At 43.5% G+C, this 21,636-nt stretch overlaps 2 protein-coding genes across 20 annotated transcripts in view; one reads left to right on the top strand and one right to left on the bottom strand.

Annotated features, from left to right (window-relative positions):
* Positions 1–6,624, bottom strand: part of LOC125518776 (exocyst complex component SEC8) — a 57,947-nt gene extending 51,323 nt beyond the window's left edge. The window contains exons 1-2 of the mRNA XM_048683646.1: positions 6,568–6,624; positions 6,138–6,482 (exon numbers count right to left, since the gene is read on the bottom strand). Of these exons, the coding sequence (XP_048539603.1) occupies positions 6,138–6,482; positions 6,568–6,624 (402 nt within the window). The remainder of the gene's footprint in view (positions 1–6,137; positions 6,483–6,567) is intronic.
* Positions 6,625–7,727: 1,103 nt separating this feature from the next.
* Positions 7,728–21,435, top strand: LOC125525985. Of its 19 annotated transcripts, XR_007291486.1 has the most exons (8): positions 7,732–8,345; positions 8,521–8,627; positions 8,724–8,784; positions 9,039–9,093; positions 9,630–9,748; positions 9,863–9,896; positions 12,498–12,601; positions 20,903–21,435. XR_007291486.1 is itself a non-coding variant. In XM_048690996.1 (7 exons), the coding sequence occupies exons 2-7, from the start codon at positions 8,530–8,532 to the stop codon at positions 12,524–12,526; spliced, it is 396 nt and encodes a 131-aa protein (XP_048546953.1). In that variant the 5' UTR covers positions 7,732–8,345; positions 8,521–8,529; the 3' UTR covers positions 12,527–13,123. The 19 variants fall into 19 exon arrangements, 4 of the variants coding, with proteins under 4 accessions (XP_048546953.1, XP_048546951.1, XP_048546950.1 ...); XR_007291498.1 differs by lacking the exons at positions 12,498–12,601; positions 20,903–21,435 and adding an exon at positions 8,893–8,940 and having other exon boundaries at positions 7,731–8,345; positions 9,019–9,093; positions 9,534–9,748; positions 9,863–11,312; XR_007291490.1 differs by having other exon boundaries at positions 9,042–9,093; positions 9,630–9,896; positions 20,903–21,412.
* The last annotated feature ends 201 nt before the right edge of the window (positions 21,436–21,636 follow it).

Genomic DNA, 21,636 nt, shown 5'->3' with positions numbered 1-21,636 from the left:
GACACCACGTGATGATCGGGTGTGATAAGCTCTACGTTCACATACAACGGGTGCAAGCCAGTTTTGCACATGCAGAATACTCGGGTTAAACTTGATGAGCCTAGCATATGCAGATATGGCCTCGGAACACTGAGACCAAAAGGTCGAACGTGAATCATATAGTAGATATGATCAACATAGAGATGTTCACCATTGAAAACTACTCCATCTCACGTGATGATCGGACATGGTTTAGTTGATATGGATCACGTGATCATTTAGATGACTCGAGGGATATCTGTCTGAGTGGGAGTTCTTAAGTAATATGATTAGTTGAACTTAATTTATCTTGAACTTAGTCCTGATAGTATTTGCATATCTATGTTGTAGATCAATAGCTCACGTATAGCTCCCCTGTTTTATTTTTATATGTTCCTAGAGAAAATTAAGTTGAAAGATGATGATAGTAGCAATGATGCGGACTGGGTCTGTGATCTGAGGATTATCCTCATTGCTGCACATAAGAATTATGTCCTTGATGCACCACTAGGTGACAAACCTATTGCAGGAGCTGATGCGGACGTTATGAACGTTTGACAAGCTCGGTATGATGACTACTTGATAGTTTAGTGCGCCATACTTTACGACTTAGAATCGGGACTTCGAAAACATTTTGAACGCCGCGGAGCATATGAGATGTTCCAAGAGCTGAAATTGGTATTTCAGACTCATGCCTGTGGTAAGAGGTATGAGACCTCTGACAAGTACTTTGCCTACAAGATGGAGGAGAATAGCTCAGCTAGTGAGCATGCGTTCAGAATGTCTGAGTACTACAATCACTTGAATTAAGTGGGAGTTAATCTTTCAGATAAGATAGTGATTGACAGAGTTCTCTAGTCACTATCACACTTCGTGATGAACTATAACATGCAAGGGATAATGGAAACGATTCCCAAGCTCTTCGTGATGCTGAAATCGGCGAAGGTAGAAATCAAGAAAAAACATCAAGTGTTGATGGTTGAAAAGACACTAGTTTCAAGTAAAAGGGCAAGGGAAAGAAAGGGAACTTCAAGAAGAATGGCAAGCAAGTTGCCACTCCTATGAAGAAGCCCAAAGCTAGACCTAAGCCTGAAACTGAGTGCTTCTACTACAAAGGGAATGGTCACTGGAAGCGAAACTATCCCAAATACTTGGCGGATAAGAAGGATGGCAAAGTGAACAAAAGTATATTTGATATACATGTTATTGATGTGTACTTTACTAGTGTTCATAGTAACCCCAGGGTATTTGATACCAGTTCAGTTGCTAAGAGTAGTAACTTGAAACCGGACTTGCAAGATAAACAAAGACTAGTTAAAGACGAGGTGATGATGTGTGTTGGAAGTATTCCAAGGTTGATACGATCACCATCGCACACTCCCTCTACCTTCGGTATTAGAATTGAACATAAATAAATGTTATTTGGTGTTTGCGTTGAGCATTAATATGATTATATCATGTTTATTGCAATACGGTTATTCATTTAAGTCAGAGAATAATTTTTGTTCTGTTTATATGAATAAAACTTTCTATGGTCATACACCCAATGTGAATGGTTTATTGAATCTCGATCGTAGTGATACACATATTCATAATATTGATGCCAAAAGATTCAAAGTTGATAATGATAGTGCAACATATTTGTGGCACTACCGTTTAGGTCATATAGGTGTAAAGCGCATGAAGAAACTCCATGTCAATGGGCTTTTGGAATCACTTGATTATGAATCATTTGATACTTGCGAACCATGCCTCATGGGCAAGATGACTAAAACTCAGTTGTCCGAAACAATGGAGCGATCCACTAACTTATTGGAAATAATACATACCGATGTATGCGGTCCGATGAGTGTTGAGGCTCGTGGCGGGTATTGTTATTTGCTAACCTTCATAGTTGATTTGAGCAGATATAGGTATATCTACTTAGTGAAACACAAGTCTGAATCATTTTGAAAAGTTCAAAAAAAATCAGAGTGAAGTGGAGAATCATTGTAACAAGAAAATAAAGTTTCTGCGATCTGATCGCGGAGGCGAATATTTGAGTTACGAGTTTTGGCCTCCATTTAAAACAATGTGGAATAGTTTCGCAACTCACGCCACCTGGAACATCACATCATAATGGTGTGTCCGAACATCGTAACCGCACTTTATTATATATGGTGCGATCTATGATGTCTCTTACCAATTTACCACTACCGTTTTGGGGTTATGCATTAGAGACAACTGCATTCACGTTAAATAGGGCACCATCTAAATCCATTGAGACGTCACCGTATGAACTATGGTTTGGCAAGAAACCCAAGCTGTCGTTTCTTAAAGTTTGGGGTTGCGATGCTTATGTGTAAAAGGCTTCAGCCTGATAAGCTCGAATCTAAATCGGAGAAATGCATCTTCATAGGATACCCAAAAAGAAACTATTGGGTACACCTTCTATCACAGATCCGAAGGCAAGATTTTTGCTAAGAATGGATCCTTTCTAGAGAAGGAGTTTCTCTCGAAAGAAGTGAGTGGGAGGAAAGTAGAACTTGATGAGGTAGTTGTACCTTCTCTCGAGTTGGAAGTAGTTCATCACAGAAATCAGTTCCAGTGATGCCTACACTAATTAGTGAGGAAGTTAATGATGATGATCATGAAACTTCATATCAAGTTACTACCGAACCTCATAGGTCAACCAGAGTACGTTCCGCACCAGAGTGGTATGGTAATCATGTTCTGTAAGTCATGTTACTAGACCATGACGAACCTACGAACTATGAGGAAGCGATGATGAGCCCAGATTCCGCGACATGGCTTGAGGCCATGAAATCTGAGATGGGATCCATGTATGAAAACAAAGTATGGACTTTGGTTGACTTGCCCGATGATCGGCAAGCCATAGAGAATAAAAGGATCTTCAAGAGGAAGACGGACGCTGATGGTAGTGTTACTATCTACAAAGCTCGACTTATTGCAAAAGGTTTTCGACAAGTTCAAGGTTTTGACTACTATGAGATTTTCTCACTCGTAGCGATGCTTAAGTCTGTCTGAATCATGTTAGCAATTGCCACATTTTATGAAATCTGGCAAATGGATGTCAAAACTGCATTCCTTAATGGATGTCTTAAAGAAGAGTTGTATATGATGCAACAAGAAGGTTTTGTCAATCCTAAAAGTGCTAACAAAATGGGCAAGCTCTAGCGATCCATCTATGGACTGGTGCAAGCATCTCGGAGTTGGAATGTACGCTTTGATGAGTTGATCAAAGCATATAATTTTATACAGACTTGCGGTGAAGTCTGTATTTACAAGAAAGTGAGTGGGAGCACTACAACCTTTCTGATAAGTATATGCGAATGACATATTGTTTATCGGAAATTATGTAGAATTTTTTGGAAAGCATAAAGGAGTATTTGAAAGGAGTTTTTCAAAGAAAGACCTCGGTGAAGCTGCTTACATATTAAGCATCAAGATCTATAGAGATAGATCAAGACGCTTGATAAGTTTTTTCAATGAGTACATACCTTGACAAGATTTTGAAGTGGTTCAAAATGGAACAGTCAAAGAAGGAGTTCTTGCCAGTGTTGCAAGGTGTGAAGTTGAGTAAAGACTCAAAACCCGACCACGACAGAAAATAGAAAGAGAATGGAAAGTCATTCCCTATGCCTCAGTCATAGGTTCTATAAAGTATGCTATGTTGTGTACCAGACCTATTGTGTACCTCACCATGAGTTTGGCAAGAGAGTATAATAGTGATCCAGGAGTGGATCACTCGACAGCGGTCAAAATTATCCTTAGTAGAATAAGGATATGCTTCTTGGTTATGGAGGTGACAAAATTTCGTCGTAAAGGGTTACGTCGATGCAAGTTTTGACACTGATCCGGATGACTCTAAGTCTCAATCTGGATACATATTGAAAGTGGGAGCAATTAGCTAGAGTACCTTAGTGCAGAGCATTGTAGACATAGAAATTTGCAAAATACATACGAATCTGAACATGGCAGACCCGTTGACTAAACTTCTCTCACAAGCAAAACATGATCACACCTTAGTACTCTTTGGGTGTTAATCGCATGGTGATGTGAACTAGATTATTGACTCTAGTAAACCCTTTGGGTATTGGTCACATGGCGATGTGAACAATAGAGTGTTAAATCACATGATGATGTGAACTATTGGTGTTAAATCACATGGCGATGTGAACTAGATTATTGACTCTAGTGCAAGTGGGAGACTGAAGGAAATATGCCCTAGAGGCAATAATAAAGATGTTATTTATATTTCCTTATATCATGATAAATGTTTATTATTCATGCTAGAATTGTATTAACCGGAAACTTAGTACATGTGTGAATACATAGACAAACAGAGTGTCCCTAGTATGCCTCTACTTGACTAGCTCGATAATCAAAGATGGTTAAGTTTCCTCACCATAGACATGTGTTGTCGTTTGATGAACGGGATCACATCATTAGAGAATGATGTAATGGACAAGACCCATCCATTAGCTTAGTATTATGATCGTTTAGTTTTATTGCTATTGCTTTCTTCATGACTTATACATATTCCTCTGACTATGAGATTATGCAACTCCCGAATATCGGAGGAACACTTTGTGTGCTATCAAATGTCACAACGTAACTGGGTGATTATAAAGATGCTCTACAGGTGTCTTTGATGGTGTTTGTTGAGTTGGCATAAATCAAGATTAGGATTTGTCACTCCGAGCATCGGAGAGGTATCTCTGGGCCCTCTCGGTAATGCACATCACTTTAAGCCTTGCAAGCAATGTGACTAATGAGTTAGTTACGGGATGATGCATTATGGAACGGGTAAAGAGACTTGCTGGTAAAAAGATTGAACTAGGTATAAGGATACCGATGATCGAATCTCGGGCAAGTAACATACCGATGACAAAGGGAATAACGTATGTTGTTATGCGGTTTAACCGATAAAGATCTTCATAGAATATGTAGGAGCCAATACGAGAATCGAGGTTCCGCTATTGGTTATTGACTAGAGATCTGTCTCGGTCATGTCAACATAGTTCTCGAACCCGTAGGGTCCGCACGCTTAACGTTCGATGACGATTTGTATTATGAGTTAAGTGATTTGATGACCGAAGTTTGTTTGTAGTCCCGGATGAGATCACAGACATGACGAGGAGTCTCAAAATGGTCGAGAGGTAAATATTCATATATTGAAAGGTTATATTCGGACATGGGAATGGTTCTGAGTGATTCGGATATTTTACCGGAGTACCAAGGGGTTACCGGAACCCCCCGGGGAAAGTATTGGGCCTATTGGGCCATATTGGAGGAGAGGAGAAAGGCCACGTGAGGAGGGGAACCCCTCTCCTTGCCCAAACCGAATTGGACTAGGGGAGGGGGTGGCCCCCCTCTTTCCTTCTCCCTCTATATCCCTTCCCCTTTTCCCCTCTCCGGTGGAAGGAAGGAGGGGGCGGCCGAATCCTACTTGGACTAGGAGTCAAAGTAGGACTCCCCCCTATGGCACGCCCTCCTTGGATGGCCACCTCCTCCTACCCCCTTTATATACGGGGGGGGGGGGGGGGGGGCACCCCAGAGACACAACAGACAATCTCTTAGCCGTGCGCGGTGCCCCCCTCCATAGTTCAACACCTCGGTCATATCTTCATAGTGCTTAGGTGAAGCCCTGCGTCGGTAACTTCATCATCATCGTCGCCACACCACCGTGATGACGGAACTCTCCCTCGTCCTCAACTGGATTAAGATCTCGAGGGACATCATCGTGCTGAAGGTGTGCTGAACAGGGAGGTGCCGTACGTTCGGTACTTAGATCGGTTGGATCGTGAAGACGTTCGACTACATCAACCGCGTTATTAAACGCTTCCGCTTTCGGTCTACGAGGGTATGTGGACACACTCTCCCCTCTCGTTGCTATGCATCTCCTAGTTAGATATTGCGTGGTCGTAGGAAATTTTCGAATTACTACGTTCTGCATAACATAGAGTTCCCGGAGCAGCCTGGAAACACGACCTCTATGAGAAGGTACCACAGGTAGGCCCTCGCTTACTACGCCACCGTACCCTCCTCATCATTCACCAGGCATTTCTTCCGGTTGTTTAGGAGCCAGGGCAGCGATACACCGGATGTCCGGTTACCCTTAGCGTCGGGGCAGTCGCCGATGAGGGTGGTAACCCTCTGCTGCAGTTGGTCATCTCCACTCGCCCGGTGAGTGCATGACCCTCGATCGGTAGGGTCATAATCATCCCACAATCCTCAAGGGTCACTGTCATCTCCCCGCATGGGAGATGGAAACTATGCGTCTCGGGTCGCCACCGGTCAATCAAAGTCGTGAGAGCTGCGTGGACGAGCGTCGGCGGCTGACGCTTGAACTGCAGGACGAAACCAAGCAATCGGGCTCTCCTGAAGTACGACGCGTAGCGCTCGTCGTACTCCATTTTCACGGCATTCGCATGACCCCTCATGCGCAGTGGCGGGAGCATCTGTCAAAAAGTGGACGCCAAAAGTTAGTTACTTAGTTTCATCAATCCGAAAAACCTGGTTCAATATTCCGATTGTAGTACTTACCACTCTGTTCTCTATGAAACGGGCACGATGACCCTTGTTGAACGCATAGTCAAGCATGGAGTACCGTTTGCCAATGTTGTCCGCAAGAGGTGCCCGCCTAAGTAAAATTTCATAAACATAAGCATTATAAGCATAAGCATAAATAAAAAATGAAACATGGTTGATTCATTCATATAACATTCATATATTTATTCATACAACATTCATATATAACATCCACATGCATCATATATCAAAACAACTTCCTCCCCTCCAACATCCATCATATCATCATTTTTTTAACAAAATAAATTATAAACTAGGGTTCATCTTGAGGGTTCACCATTTTTACTCGAACAACATCAACTACTTGCATCCTATATCAACACAAATTCCTCCAATATGCATCATATCATAAAAAATTAACAAAAAATTATGAACTAGGGTTCATCTTGAGGGTTCACTATTTTTTCTCCAACTACATCCATTACTTGCATCATTTAAACCAATAATGAGGCTGGGCAACTCGCTCCCAGAATGCTCCCCCGATCGCTTCCTTCGATGGCGTCCGATCCTGGTCAACGCGGTCTTTTTCTCGTTCCTGGTCATTTCGATCTTCGCTGGGAATTGAGCTCTGCATTTTGACCGGCCGGTAGATCCTGAGCGGACGATGACTTGTGGGGCTCGCGCTTGGTTTGATTGGCTGGGTGCCGATTTCTTCGGTGCGCGGGGCAGCCTCTCCTGCCGCGCCGCGTGCGCTCAAAGCCCGCATCATGGGCGCTTGCGAGCGCAGGTTGTGCGCTGCTCCCTGTTTGCACGCAATTTCTGCTACACCACTTGTGTTTTGCCAATGATGGGTGGGCCGGTGCTACCCCTTGTCCCACTCGTCGGCTGCCCTGGCTGCATGTCTCATGGTGTAGGTTAGAGTTTTCTCGGTTAACTGCTTTTGGCTCGTCGTGCGTGGCCCGCATGATGCATCGTGGGAGTTGCTGCATCCCACGTCAATTGCTGAGGGGTGGGCTGGAGCATGTGCACCCAGCTTGTGCACCCATGATTATGCTGACACAATGACGGGTGGGCCGCCGCTATTCCTGGTCCCGCTCATTGAATCCTCCATTGGCTGGGTTGCAATTTCTCGGGTGAACCACACTTGACGAGTCGCGTCACGCGGTGCCCGCGTACAGCGTTGGAGGAGACGGGGAGCAGTTGGCCGCGTCGTGCGTCGTGACGTTTGCGGGGCCGTGTCCTCGAAACCCCCTCGCCCAGTCCCCTTGCTCGCACGCGGCACCCCTCCCTCCCTCCTCGATCTCTATCCCTCCTCAGCCGCCACAGCAAGAAGCCACGAACCCTAGCCATCTCCCTCTCCTTGCGTGTTCATGCTCATCGCCGCCATTCCCCCGATCTCCATCGTTGCCCGACGCCTTCACCGGCTAGCTACCATGGATCCATGGCCGATGGGAGAGTACGCCGTCATCGACCCATCGCTTAGGTTGGTGGCACATGGGTCGGGTCTGGGCAGAAGGCCGGCGCCTGCGGGGGAAAACGGCGGGGGTTGGTGCGGCGGAAAATGAGGACGGGGTTGGCCGTAGAGGGAGGCTCGCCGGCCGGAACAGCCGGAGCAAGGAGGCAGTGTCGGCCATGGAGGAAGGCCCACTGGCCGGAGCAGCAGGAGCAACTGCAGCCGCTGGTCAGCTCGACGCATCGCCTCCTCCGCTGCAGCCCGCACGGTCGAGAGGGGCAGCTGCGCCGTAGCTGGCGGCGAGTTCAGTGGCCGCCTCCTCCTCTCCTCTTTGAATCCAGTAAGCTCCCGATGTCTTTCCGCTTTAATTTGTAGGATTTGGCGAGCTTGCTCCTGCCTTCTTCTCTTCCTCAATGTTCTGTCTCGTCCCTATCATTTGCCTTTCGTTAATGGTCTACTCTGCTTGTTTTAGCCATTTTTAGTTGATTCTAATTATGTTGATCATTTTTCTGTAGCAGGTGCCTATGCGTTCCCCTCGGTTGGATTGTTCATCCTTCTTCGCCGATGGTGTGCTCGTCCGTTGCAATAGCCTTCGTGTGCTGGATGAACACTGCCGGTTGAGGTTGGTGCCCTTCTTTACTTGATTCTTGCTTCTTCCTTCCTTTTCCCTGCGCCCTGGTAACCTCTGTGTTCTTCCTCTTGTCCCCGACGTGTGCAGGTTGGTTTCTTCCTGTTATGTCCTGCATCGACAGTCGCATCTTTCTGCCATTGCCGTTGAGGTTAGTCTGCGCTCTGTTTGCTTGCATGCAACATGTTCGATGAAATTTGTGTGTGGTGACCTTTCTTTTTTTTCATCTCGTTTTGTCTGCTGGTCCGCCTTGGTATAGTCCTCTGTATAGCCTGCTTTCTTGGCCTGGTTCTGCTTTCTAGCTCTGGTAATTAGCTGTTGGTTTGCTTGTCTATAAGCCTGCTGTTTTTATGCTTGTGTGACCGTTGTGCATGTACTCTAACAGGTCTATCTCCGTTTGTCTAGCAGGTTCAACGATCTGCTAGGTTGCTGCATCTGCAACTTTGTGCTGTTGTTCAAGGTTTGCTTTATTCTTTCTTCCCTACATGCTCGTTCTTTCTCTAAGTACCATAATACTGCTATGCTGTCTCTAGCTACATACATTTACCTTTCTTTGTCGGTCTAATTGTCTATTGATGGGCCATGGTTATGTGAACTTTAATATGTAATAATATATGGTATTTAAATTTGTATTGTTCATTAGCGCCTATGATTTTGCGCCAAAGAGTCGTCCTATATCCAAGTTTCTATATATTTTTTACACCATTGTAGTCCATAGCTTGCTTCAATCCTGCTACACATTGGATTGAAGATAGGTCGTCCATTTCTATTTACTTTTTTTGTAGATTGTGAAGTCATGGCCCCAGTTTATATTCATGTTTAGTTTGCTGTGTAGTTCATGTATGCTCTGTAAAGAGCATGTACAGCTAATGGGTTTAATTCGTTTGTTCCTTTTTTTAGATGTTCCGTATCGGTGCATAATTCAATTTGATCCATACAGTGCCAGTGATTTTGTAAGATTTGCCCACATATTTTGAGGAAATAATTATGCTTCAGGAAATAAGCTGGTCAGCTCTGGGGCAAAAGGTCAGCAAATCTGCTTGGCTGTTCCTCCCAAGGTGATGAGAGATTGCTTGTTGCAGAGTACATGCCTAGAAAGACATATATCTTTCACTGTGAGTATGTTAACTGCTTGTGAGCAGGCCACTACTTTACAAAGTTTATTACAGCAGCAAGGACACTATGCTTTGAATAGTTGACCCGCCCTCTGTTTTTTCGTCCATGGGCAGAGTGGGTGGAGGTGCATCGCCTCAGGATGTCAAGGTATAGGGATGGAATCCTTATTTCACAGTATGTTTCTGTTCTTACGATAAGTGACTCATGTTTCTTCTGTGTAATGCTAGGATAAAGTTTGATTTTCTCTGTACTACTCCAACTTGGTCCTATCTCTAACTACAAAAATTTTATGTATCGTTTTAATTTAGATTTTATTATTATTAGAATTAGATGGTGTGCATTGAATATGAAAATAGGGCCAAGTATTACTATGGCGTATATCCTATTGAGTTTTCATGGGACCTTGAGGCTCATTGTTGATCTCTTTGTAGCTTATAAAAGATAGTTATATCATTTTACTGGATGTATAATCAGAAAGGTGGGCCAACAAACTGTAACATGTGACATAAAATATGATAATGCGGGCTTCCTTTATTTTTTTCCATGGGCAGAGTGGGTGGAGGTACACAACCTCAAGATGTCAAGGAATCTGATCCTTATTTTACAGTGAACTTAGAAGGGTTTTCCATCTTATAATATGATAATGCATGCTTCCTTACCTTGACCAGAATTTAGCATTTTGGCATTGCCTCCTTACCATGCAATGTAGGCTTCAGCACCATTTTTTAAATGTAAGTCATCATTTGTGCCGGTCCTTATCAAGCAGTTCCTTATCAAAGGGGATTTTGATGTTCTCGCTGAAACAGAGGACTTGAATTGATGATTTCTAGGATTAGTAAACATTAGCATAATCCTGATTATCTAGTTGAGAAATCTTATATTTTAATTGTGATAAGTAATGTAGGCTGCAAGAGTTGTCTTTTAAGTAATGAAAATTCTTCTGCCAGTAGCTAATGCTGTTTAGAAATTTTGATTTTCTTTTGTAGCTCTCTTCATTTTTGTCACTGGTTTACATTTGTTTTATATCTTTCTCATTCTGTTCGTAGCATTTTGTCATGTTTCTTCCTTTTTATAGAGCTATTTTTATGTTGTGTTAAGAATTTTGCCTAATTGATGGCTCAAATGATTGCAAACATATAATCTTGTCGGCTTGAGTGATTGCGGGCATATCGACTACAGGAAAACGTAGCCACAGAAGATTCTTGCTTCCCTTTTTTGTTTTTGTGAAATTGCAGTCAAGCTACTTACATATGACTCTTATTAGGGCATTCGAGAATTCTCAAATTGGGTCTGCTTCTGTTTTAGCCTGATTTATGTTTCTACTGTAGGTGTTGCTCTATGGCAATACATACTTTTTGCACTATTGAAGAGATAAGAATAGAGTGCTACCTATTTATGCTTTTAGTATGGCTTGATATACCGAGGCCCTGTTGTGGAACTGATATTGTTTTTTTATGTTGGAACAAATGATGGTTTGATCTGTGTGTAGTTGCATTGTTTATTTCTCAACAGGTGGAGATCGAATTTAATAATTATATTGACATGCCCCGGTGCTTTTTGTTATTGTAGTTGCCTAATTATTGTTATCTACTTCCTCAGATCCAAAATAAGTGGTGGTTTGAACTAAAATCATGGCATTTATTTTGGATTGGAGGGGGTACCATTTTTGTTCTTCTGCAACATAGCATGTGCAGTACTATACTCCTTATTATGCTAAGGCACTATGCGTGACTTCAGAAGATTAACATTTCCAAATTTTATTGTCGAATTGTATGGTCTATACATCTTATACAAATATGTTCTTTTTTTCAACTCAGATTTCTTGGCGTGATAACCATATTTTTCAACCAACAAAATGCTTCCTTAACTAGTCTATACATGTCATACAAATATGATTTCCTTTTCGTAAATCTCGTACTGCAGATCTTCTATATCTACTCCACTACCCTATTCCATGGCTCCTCGTGCAGCCATGTGATCACTTTTTCCCGCACCGTTCAATCTCTCGCTAACTTCGCGACTCAAACTTCTTCCGCATGGGCCATAAAAAGCTAGTGCTCAGTTTCCACGCCTGGGCTGCCCCCGTGCCAAACTTGTGGGCTCAATAGCTTCTCCCCGCAGCCCACCCCAAATTAGCCCCAACGTTTGCATTAAATATGCCTCCTCATTTTTAGGACAGTAAAACCGAGTCTAAAGCGAGCTCTCTCACGCCCTGAACGTTTTCGACAATTGGATTTCATGTCCAAGTCATCTCTAGCCATTCGATCTGCCTCAGACATCACTTTTCTCGCTTTGTGGGTTGACTGTCCTAAGTGGACGCTGCTTTGGAAGAATTTTCTAGGCCATGTGGTTGATTGGGCCACTCCCCTTGAAGCCCATCTTAGCTTCACGAAGGAAGAATCGGTCAGGCGCTGGTCAGCGATGTCTCTTCCTAACCTCCCCTATCTTAGGCCCCTTCCTTCCCCACTCTCGGCCTAACCCTAGCCGCACACCCTTCCTTCTCCCGGCTTAACCCTAACCCTAGCCACACCAGTGAAGGATTGATGGCAGAGTGAGCAGTCGGGCAACGACTACGGTGAATCCCCCTTCCCAGTACCCTGGATCAGCCCCATGGCAACCTCGCGTGCTCCCTTCCCGACCTTGACCTCGAAGAACGGCTTCCCATACATCTTTGTCTCGTTCGTGTATAATTTCCTTCTTACATCAAACAATCACTCCTGATGGCATCTCAATCTCATTTTTGCACAGGTGTTGCTATATTGGATGTGGTAAATTGATTTGGGCAGATCTTGAAGATAAGGAGGGGGAGAGGTTGTGGCGGCAGGCAAACACAATCGACAGAGGTCACTAGAGTATGTTTTTAAGTTATTTTCCCTATACCATATCAGCTAGATGAGGTTGAAAGTGTGTTATATCGACTAGAGGGGGGTGAATAGGCGATTTTTACAAATTCGTCACTAAGGAATTTTAGGGTGAGGAAATTCCTAAGAAACGAACTACTTAGCAGCGGAATAAGTACTCAGATGCAAGCATAACAGAGTAGTAGCACAGACATCATGATGAAATGAAAGCAAACACAAAGTACAAGTAGCGTAAACACAGGATAAGCAGGCTGAAGACAAAGTGACTGAAGAATTAGGATTGAGGAAATTGATAAAGTATTTATTCAAAATCTTCAAATAGTAACGATCAAGTACTTATACACAGAAATGAGGAAATGAAAGGGTTGAGGAAATGGAACCAGTTAGCTTGGTGAAGACAGTGAATTGGTTGACCAGTTCCAAGTGCTGTGATAGTCGTACATCTGGTTGGAGCGGCTAGGTATTTAAACCTGAGGACACACAGTCCTCACCGTATTCTCCTTCAACTAAGGTGACACAGACCTCGCCCAATCACTCGCGGTAAGTCTTCTGGTGACTTCCAAACCTTCACAGACTCGGTCACTCGGCGATCCATAATTTCCTCTTGGATGCTCTAGACCATGACGCCTAACCGTCTGGAGGATGCACAGTCGTTAAAGGTAACAAGCGTCGGTTCCACACATGAACAATCTCTTCAGTGATGCTCAATCACTTTGGGTTTGTAGGTGTTTGGGTTTGGGTTTTCCTCACTTGATGATTTTCGATCAAAGTCCTGTAGGATGGGATGCTCTAAATGACAAGTGTCAGTTTCTCTCGGAGCAGGCAACCAACTAGTGGTTGCAGGGGTGGCTATTTATAGCCTAGGAGCAGTCCGACATGATAAGAGATAAATGCGCTTCAATGATATGACTGTTAGGTGGGTAGATATTTTGGGACAGCTGGCGTGTAGCACAACAACGGTCGGAAATTTGTCTATCAAATTCCTTAGGGCTATCATGTTCCTCACTTGTAGGCAATCCGCACTGGCGAATTCCTAACTCCTCAGCCAAAACAAATTCCTCAGAGAACAAAAGATCTTCGTCTCTGTCACTGAAGAAATTGACCGAACTGTATGAGATTTCCAATGGCTTCACTTGAAAGGATTGGGTAGGTGTAGGATTTTGAGATGAACATCCCTTTGGAAACTTTTCCTTAGTTTTACCTCGACCCCCTTTAACAGTACAGTGTTTCCTATGACTCAAGAAAGAGAAAAACGATACTACGAAAAACAAAAGTCTTCACGCTTCATAATCCTCACATGAATATCAAGTCTTCAGGATCACACCAATTTCTTCACTTTCAAAGTCTTCAGAAAGCCAAAGTCTTCAGTTGAAGACATTCATTTTTAGGGGTCGACTTTCTCTATAAATATCAAACTCCTCATAGACTTATAGACCTGTGTACACTCATAAACGCATTAGTCCCTTAACCTATAAGTCTTCAATACACCAAAATCACTAAGGGGCACTAGATGCACTTACAATCTCCCCCTTTTTGGTGATTGATGACAATATAGGTTAAGTTCTCAACGGGGATAAACATATGAAGTGTAAATACTGATATTGAGGAATTTGATTGCAAGATATAGAAGAACTTCCCCTGAAGATGTGCATATATGAGGAATTTGATTTGAATAGCAAATGCACATTGCAGAGTAGAATCATGGAGATCCCCCCCTATATCTTGTAATTCATACACGCATTTAACATATGATATGAAGAATTTGAAATGCATGATGAAATATGGTGACTGATGTAATTCAGCATGCGTGCATTAACATATGAGGAAATAATATGCAGAAAAACAGAGCAGAAGTATCAGACCACCATCGTACTTAAGTTTACAACTTGATCCAACAAAAACTTCAAAAGAGCGAGAGTTGTAACTTAACAAAAAAAATGACCATATATAGAGACCCGTTTGAAGACTAACTCAAATTTCTCCCCCTTTGTCATCGAATGACCAAAAGGGACAAAAAATGAGGACTAACGCCCCTGAAGAATATCATGATGAAGTCGATGGAGGAGCACCAGCGTTGTTGGGCCTGCTGCAGTGTCGTTCAAGTCTTCGGCTTCATTCGTCTCGCGTGATGAAAAATATGAACTGGCCACCAAGTGAGGAACTTTGACCTTCTTGAATTTCTTCGAAGGTGGCTGAGACCAGTCAAAGTCCTGTTGGAAGCCCATCTGCTTGAGATCTTCTTCACCGTAGAGGTGAGACAATACAACCCAGGTACAGTAAAAAACTTCATGCAAGTAGTAGTGGTTCTTCTTGACAGTGTTTTGCGTGATTGTCATGTTTTGAAGAATTGAACCAAACTGACGCTTGACCCACTTGTGATTGCGATCCACCTTCTGATGAAGACTGAGGAGAAGTTCACGATCAATCATCACCCTTGGAGCAGTGGCTTGAGGATATTGCTTTGAAGTATTTGCGGCAGTGTCATGGGTGGCAGAGTCATCATTGGTGGAGCAAGATGTAGCTTTGCGAAATTGTCCATCCAATGGACGAATGCCTTCATCGATAACAGCAGCCTTGCCCTTCTCATCAGTTGAGGAAATAGTCCTTTTGAGGACTTCAATTGGGGGTAAGTAGCTGAGATGGCGTTGACAATCAGCCTTGTAGTTGATTGAAGACCTTGATCTGATGAATCTCATGATCCAGGGAGCGTAAGGCTTCAATTCAAACGGTGATAGAGCTACATTTGCCAAAGTCCTCATGAAGAAATCGTGCTAGTTGATAGGAATACCATGTATGATGTTGAAAGGAAGATTCTTCATGATGCCAACAACTTCTTCATCATCAGAGTTGTGGCCCTTGATTGGATTGAGGGTTTTGGTCAATATTCTGTATATGGTCCTTGGCACATAAAGCAGTTACTTGACGAGGAATTTGGTTCTAGGAGCTTGACCTGGCTTCAAAGGCTTCATCAGAACTTGCATCAGATGGTTGGAGAGCTTAGGTTCATCATAGCCGCGCCTTGCACCTTCAGTGGGAGGATTGACTGGGAGACATGAAGCAATTCAGAGACCAGAGCTTTGTAGTGAGTGTTTTCTGTCATCCAGTCCAATACCCATGAATTCACATCTTCAACATTGCCAGTGATGTGCAACATGGCATAGAACTGAAGAATGAGTTCTTCATTCTAGTCATAGATGTCGGTGCAGAGGTTTAGCAGCCCAGCGTCATGAAGAACACTAAGGACTTGGGTGAAGCACGGTAGCGACTCCATGTCCACATGAGGAATCTGCTCATGGTCAAAGATCTTGTCCTTATCAAACAACAACGAGGAATATAAGTTCATCTAGAGAGCATTCCAAAAGCGCTTGCGATAAAGTCGAGCATCATAAGGATTGTAGTCAGTGAAGAAGATATGCTCATTAAAGAAGTCATCAGCCTTGAACTTCTGCTTCTTGGTGAGAGGATTCAGTTGCTTGGGCTGAAGATTTGCAGTTGAAGTCTTCACAGCCTCTTGAATCACAGTCTCTGGAGCCACAGGCTGAGGAATTTCAGGAGCAATGTCATCATTAGCAGCCTTGGCCTCCATTTCTTCAGCAACATTTGCATCAGCACTAGTGGCGGGAACTTCTTCAGGAATAGTGAGAAGAGAAGCTTGATGTTCTTCAGAGCCCGTGTGAATTTCTTTTGTTTGGACTAGGGACTGAGGAATCTGTTGCAGAGGGGAGTAGAGTGGTGAATTGGGGTGATGACTTTCCCAGTAGTCATCATTCAGAATAGGAGTTGTACACCCAGTGTCCACATCTTCATCTTCATCATCTATTTCTTGGATGCCTGCCTCTTCAGCTGTGAACTGAGGCATGGGCGATGATACCTGTGGAGTTGAAGGGATGTTATCCACTTCAATTTCTTCATCCAACTGCTCTGTCGAAGCAGTAGAAGAATCTTCTTCATCAGATTCACTTGGAATCACATATTCCTCAACAAAGGGAATAATCTCCTTTGATGACATGCTTGATATGGGAAGAACATCTATGGGGTTTGCATAGGAGCATGTCAAAGTCTTCACTTTCTTCAGAGTTGGAGACTCTGAGGAAGCAGATGCTTTCCTTTTCTTCACAGCTGCTTGCTCCGCATCTTTGGTTTTCTTCGCTTCTGATGCAGAAGAAAGGTTAGAACTTGTCGTCTGTGCAGGAGGAGCAGAGGAAATTGGTGTAGTTTCTTCAGGTGCAACTGATGTAGTTGCCCTGGTAGGTTCATTTTCTTCAGGCGCAGTAGCAAAAGCTTCGACTGGCCTGGTTTGTTCTTTAGGCGCAACACTAGAGGTTGCCCTGGCAGTTTCTTCAGCGGCTGTAATTTCTTCATCAGCCCTAGTGCTCTCATTTTCTTCAGCAGTCCGATTTTCATCAGCAGTGCTGGCATGTTCTTCAGTAGGCTGATCAGATGCTTCAGCCTGAGGAATTTCATGTTGCATTGGGGCTGCAACATTTGAGGTGAATCCCTTGGTCAACTTGATGAATCTGACTTTGGCTCCCAACCAATCAGCATAGTATTGGTCAAATGCATCACTGTTTGCAGAGCTACAAGGTCATCAGGTGATAGCTTCAAAACATTTTGCTTCAGAAAGCGCTCTTTCTTGTACTGAGCTTTCTTCACCTTCCTCCCCTATTCAGATTTCCATTTTTCCTCATCAATGAAGGCCGTCAACACATGACTTTGGCCAGGAGTGAGGTTCAGCTCAGGCAAAGGAGTGTTGGGGTCCTTGTGCCATAGGTCGATGAAGTCTAGGATCAACTTTGGATCTAGTATCAATGGCACATTACTGCCTTTGGCTCTAGCGACCCTATGCTGTCTTTCTGGTGATTTCTGCTAATTTCTCATCATCAGCTTCGTCTTCACTTGACGGTACTTGGAAGGCAACCTGCTTCTTGTGAGGACTTGGCCTTGTGCCTCGTCTAGTAGTGGCCTTTTTCTTCAGTAGAGTTGGGCCTGTTGAGGACCGAGGAGGAGCTGAAGAACTTGCATATGCTCCTGAAGCAATAGAGATACCAGTTGTCCTTTGGCACGAGGCAAGATGCGCAGGTGCCGAGGACTTTGCAGCAGTAGCTGAAAGTTTTGCAACCGTGGGAACTGGAGCTGCTTGAGGAATATGCCGTGAGGGCTTGGATGAGCTTGGCCGTGAGGACATTGCTGAGGAGCTGGGCTTGTGTGCATGCTTCTTGGGCATAGACTTCTTGGGCTTGCTAGCAGAGGCCTCAGCAGCGGCAGCAGCAGAATCTTCATTGAATTTCCTCACTGCTTCTTTGGCCATTTTGGCCAACTTGGCTTGCCACTTGGCCCATTCATCTAAATAATCCTCACCGCGCTTGAGGCTAGTGGGATCAGCAACTTGGCCAGGTGCCAATGGAGGTCTTGGGCAAGGAGGGTGTAAAGCGAATTTCTTCATGTATTTTGGAGTTACATATCTGTACTCCCTCCATTGCCGTGCCCATCTCCTCTCTATCCTCTGTATGCACCTTGCGCTGATTCTTGTTCTCCTTGCCATGTTTGGCTTCATCAGGAGTGCAATAGTCCTCATAGATGTCATCTGGGATCTCAAAAGTTGTGTTCACTTCTGGTCTCTTGCCTCCCTTCTGAGGTCTCTTGCCATCAGCCATTTTCTTCAGCTGAGGAATTTGAACAACAGAATTCTTTTAAGAGGTATGCAATTTGTCTTCGAGGAACGCTGCAAATGAGTTAAGTTCATGAGAACCTAGAAATTCAGCAGCTGACATGTGTACCTGTGAACATAGTATATGTGCGAAGAATTTGGAGAGGTCACATGCGTTCTCAGAATTTTTTCAAAAAAACAAGTTTGAGGAATTTGACCAGGAGTGTCTTGAGGAATTTCACTAAGCGGCCTTTGACTTAGGTTCCAGAGTTGTATAGATTGAAAATCTACACAATTGAGGAATCTTGAAGAAAAACGTTGCTTAGAGAAACAAATTAAGAAACAGATGCATGTGTGGTGTTTAAGAGTGTGGAAGTTGAAGAATAAACACCTTTTGAAGATTTTGTGGAAATCATCAGAATCAACAAGGGCAGTAAAAATAGATTTTTATTTACCCTTGACGAAGAACACGATGAACCAGGAGTTGAAGATAGGAAGTTCGTCCGTTCGGATAATCCACGCCCTAACTTGGCGGTGGAAGACAGCTACGGCGGCGGCGGAGTGAAGATTTTCGTGGCCGGCGCGAGTACGACGGCGACGAGGTCGAGGCAGTGAAGCTCTTCCTCACCGGCGATGATGGAGAGTAACGACGACGCTAGGTCAGAGAGCTCGAGCGAGGGGAGTGAGGTTGAGCGGGGTAAATGCTCTGAGGAGGGCGAGGGGTATTTATAACCAAGGTGAAAAACCGCTCGTCCGAGGAAAATTGACGAACGTGCCCCTGACCCTTCTCATCCTAGCGACATGTGTCACCCACGTACAGTGAGGCGGAGATCGTGTGAGATTGTGGGTGAATAGGATAATTATATTGTGGGATGTGGAACGGTTTGAGCGGCAAAAGCCAAAAATTCAGATAAGAAAATTTTAAAGTTTCGTTCGCAAATTCTTCAGCTGACAAGAACACGGTGAAAGATTTTGAATGGGTTTCAAATAGAACACACATGAAGAATTTGTGAACAGACTAGGTTGAGTTTAGCATAGAGGGGGAAGGGTCCGATCACATTCACTTAGCAGAAAAGGCAACTTGAAGATTTAGCAATTTGTGAACAGACTGGGTTGAGTTTTGCATAAGTGTTAGGATGTGTGTCCTTTTCAAAGAACATTCGAAGATTCTAAGATATTTAGCTCACACCGCAACTTGCTAAATCTCTTCTCATCCAAGGGCTTTGTGAAGATATCGGCTAGCTGTTCTTCACTCTTCATGTGCTCGATAGAGATGTCGCCCTTCAACACATGATCATGAAGAAAATGATGACGAATCTGGATGTGCTTTGTCTTCGAGTGATGAACTAGGTTATGAGCAATCTTGATGGCACTCTCATTGTCACAAAAGAGTGGCACATTCTTCACATTGATGTCGTAGTCCTTGAGGGTTTGCTTCATCCATAGCAATTGAGCACACACTAGTATGTGTCGATGCTATACAAACATTTTTAACCCCTTTCCGCGACGACATGTGGGACCGTCGCCAAGTGAGTGTGGGCGATAGGGTGTCCTTCCCACAAGACGCAAAAACCGTCGAGGATATGGAGTAGTGATCCAGAGGCCTTCCAAAATGTAATCATGTGCGATGCAGCACACACTAAATTCTTTCGCACGTGTGGTATCGGTGATTAAACGTTTCTAATGACGCAGTGAAACCATACGGTCTATCGTAATGAACCGTTTGAAAAACAATATGTAAGACACACGGGCCAACATATGAACTATGTGCGATTTGGGCCCCATCGCACACGAGTTTTCTGCGTAACCCGTCTGCCATGCAAGACTCCATCGCACACGTTTGCCAACAACTATCGTCTGCGATAGTTTTCTAACACAAACAGTTCAGGAGCCCCTTCGCACACATACAAGTGCTACAGACCGTTTGTGATTTGTTGGGTATCACCGACGGTTGCCGCAAGAGTGACGTGTGCTTTTCGTTTGGGATCCCACACGTTTCCTGAAAAAAATTACGACTGGGATTGTATTTTACATTGGGCACGGTTTACTCCGAGTTCTCGTGTGCGGTAACGCGATATCACAAATGGTTCCGGAGACCCTATGCACACGTAGTAGCGCTGCAAATCGTTTGCGATCTGCTGTGTATCACCGACGGTTCCGCTACGATTGACGTATGCTTTCCGATGTGGATCACACACACTCATTTAGTTGAACCGTGTGCGGAGCAATTGCCAGGTTAAAACAAAAATATCCCATTTTGAATCAGCATGCAAAAAGCAAATTCGCCACAATATTCAATTGAACAAATAAACAAAAATATCACATTTTGAATCGGCACGCAAAAAGCAAATTCGCCATAATATTCAATTGAGCAAATAAACAAAAATATCCCATTTTGAATAGGCACGCAAAAAGCAAATTCGCCACAATATTCAATTGAACAAATAGTGTCCACACGAAGAACATTCATCAGATTTCGCAACAATTGCAATTGAACATATGGTAGCTAAATTCCAATGATTTGTCCACACATATATGCATTACATAATTAGTCATAGTATACCAAATTCGAAGACCTCATCAGATGGAAAACAATGGATCCATGTGTTATTTGTTTAGCGGCTAACTCTTACTCAATGTTTCAGGAGAAGGCATGCTGAAATCTTCATTATCACCAGTGGGATTGATGTAGTGATCCGGGAAGAAGTCGCTGATAAATCTCAGAACCATCAGCAATTCACCAGCCGGGAGCGGTTCAGGGGTCCTCGGTTTTAAGATGAGTTGCAGTATTTTTAAGATCAGAATGTGCCATATGAGTGGAGGAGAAGATATTAGTTAAGATAGACTTACTGGCACTAATTCGCGAGGATCGTCACAACTATCAGTAGATTTGCAGATGGAGATCATGTGTCTGCAAACATAGTATCCACAAAGGTTGGTCCCTGCTTCTTGCTGAGGACACTGAAATTTTTTGTATAAAATTAGTCATGTATTTGTCCTGTTAGGAACAACCTAACCGGTGTTAGATGTATTATTTTTTCTTTGGACAAAATGGAAAGAGGTTTGTTTAGAAGCTTGAACATTTGACTAGAGTAAGGAAAGGTATTTGCAGACTGTTGGATAAATTTTCAAAAAATAACGGATTTCGGTGTGTTACCGGAGAAACGAGCTCGTGCTGCAAAGGTAGTTCCCTCTTGAACAGGTTCCCTGGTTTAGTTTTCCACAATGCAAGCACACTGCAAATGATGATGAATTTTGACAACATCAATTATTGAACCAGATATGAATGCAAATTAATTTCAACATCATAGAATTCAATACCTATCCATGAATTGCTGAAGATGCATCAGATCCTGAGCGTTTGTTGACTCTCTGAGAG

The sequence above is a fragment of the Triticum urartu genome, chromosome 7 (assembly GCF_003073215.2).
Source record: "Triticum urartu cultivar G1812 chromosome 7, Tu2.1, whole genome shotgun sequence".
Taxonomy (NCBI): Eukaryota; Viridiplantae; Streptophyta; class Magnoliopsida; order Poales; family Poaceae; genus Triticum; species Triticum urartu.
Note: the sequence above shows the minus strand (reverse complement) of the source record. Positions and strands in the feature narration are given on the sequence as shown.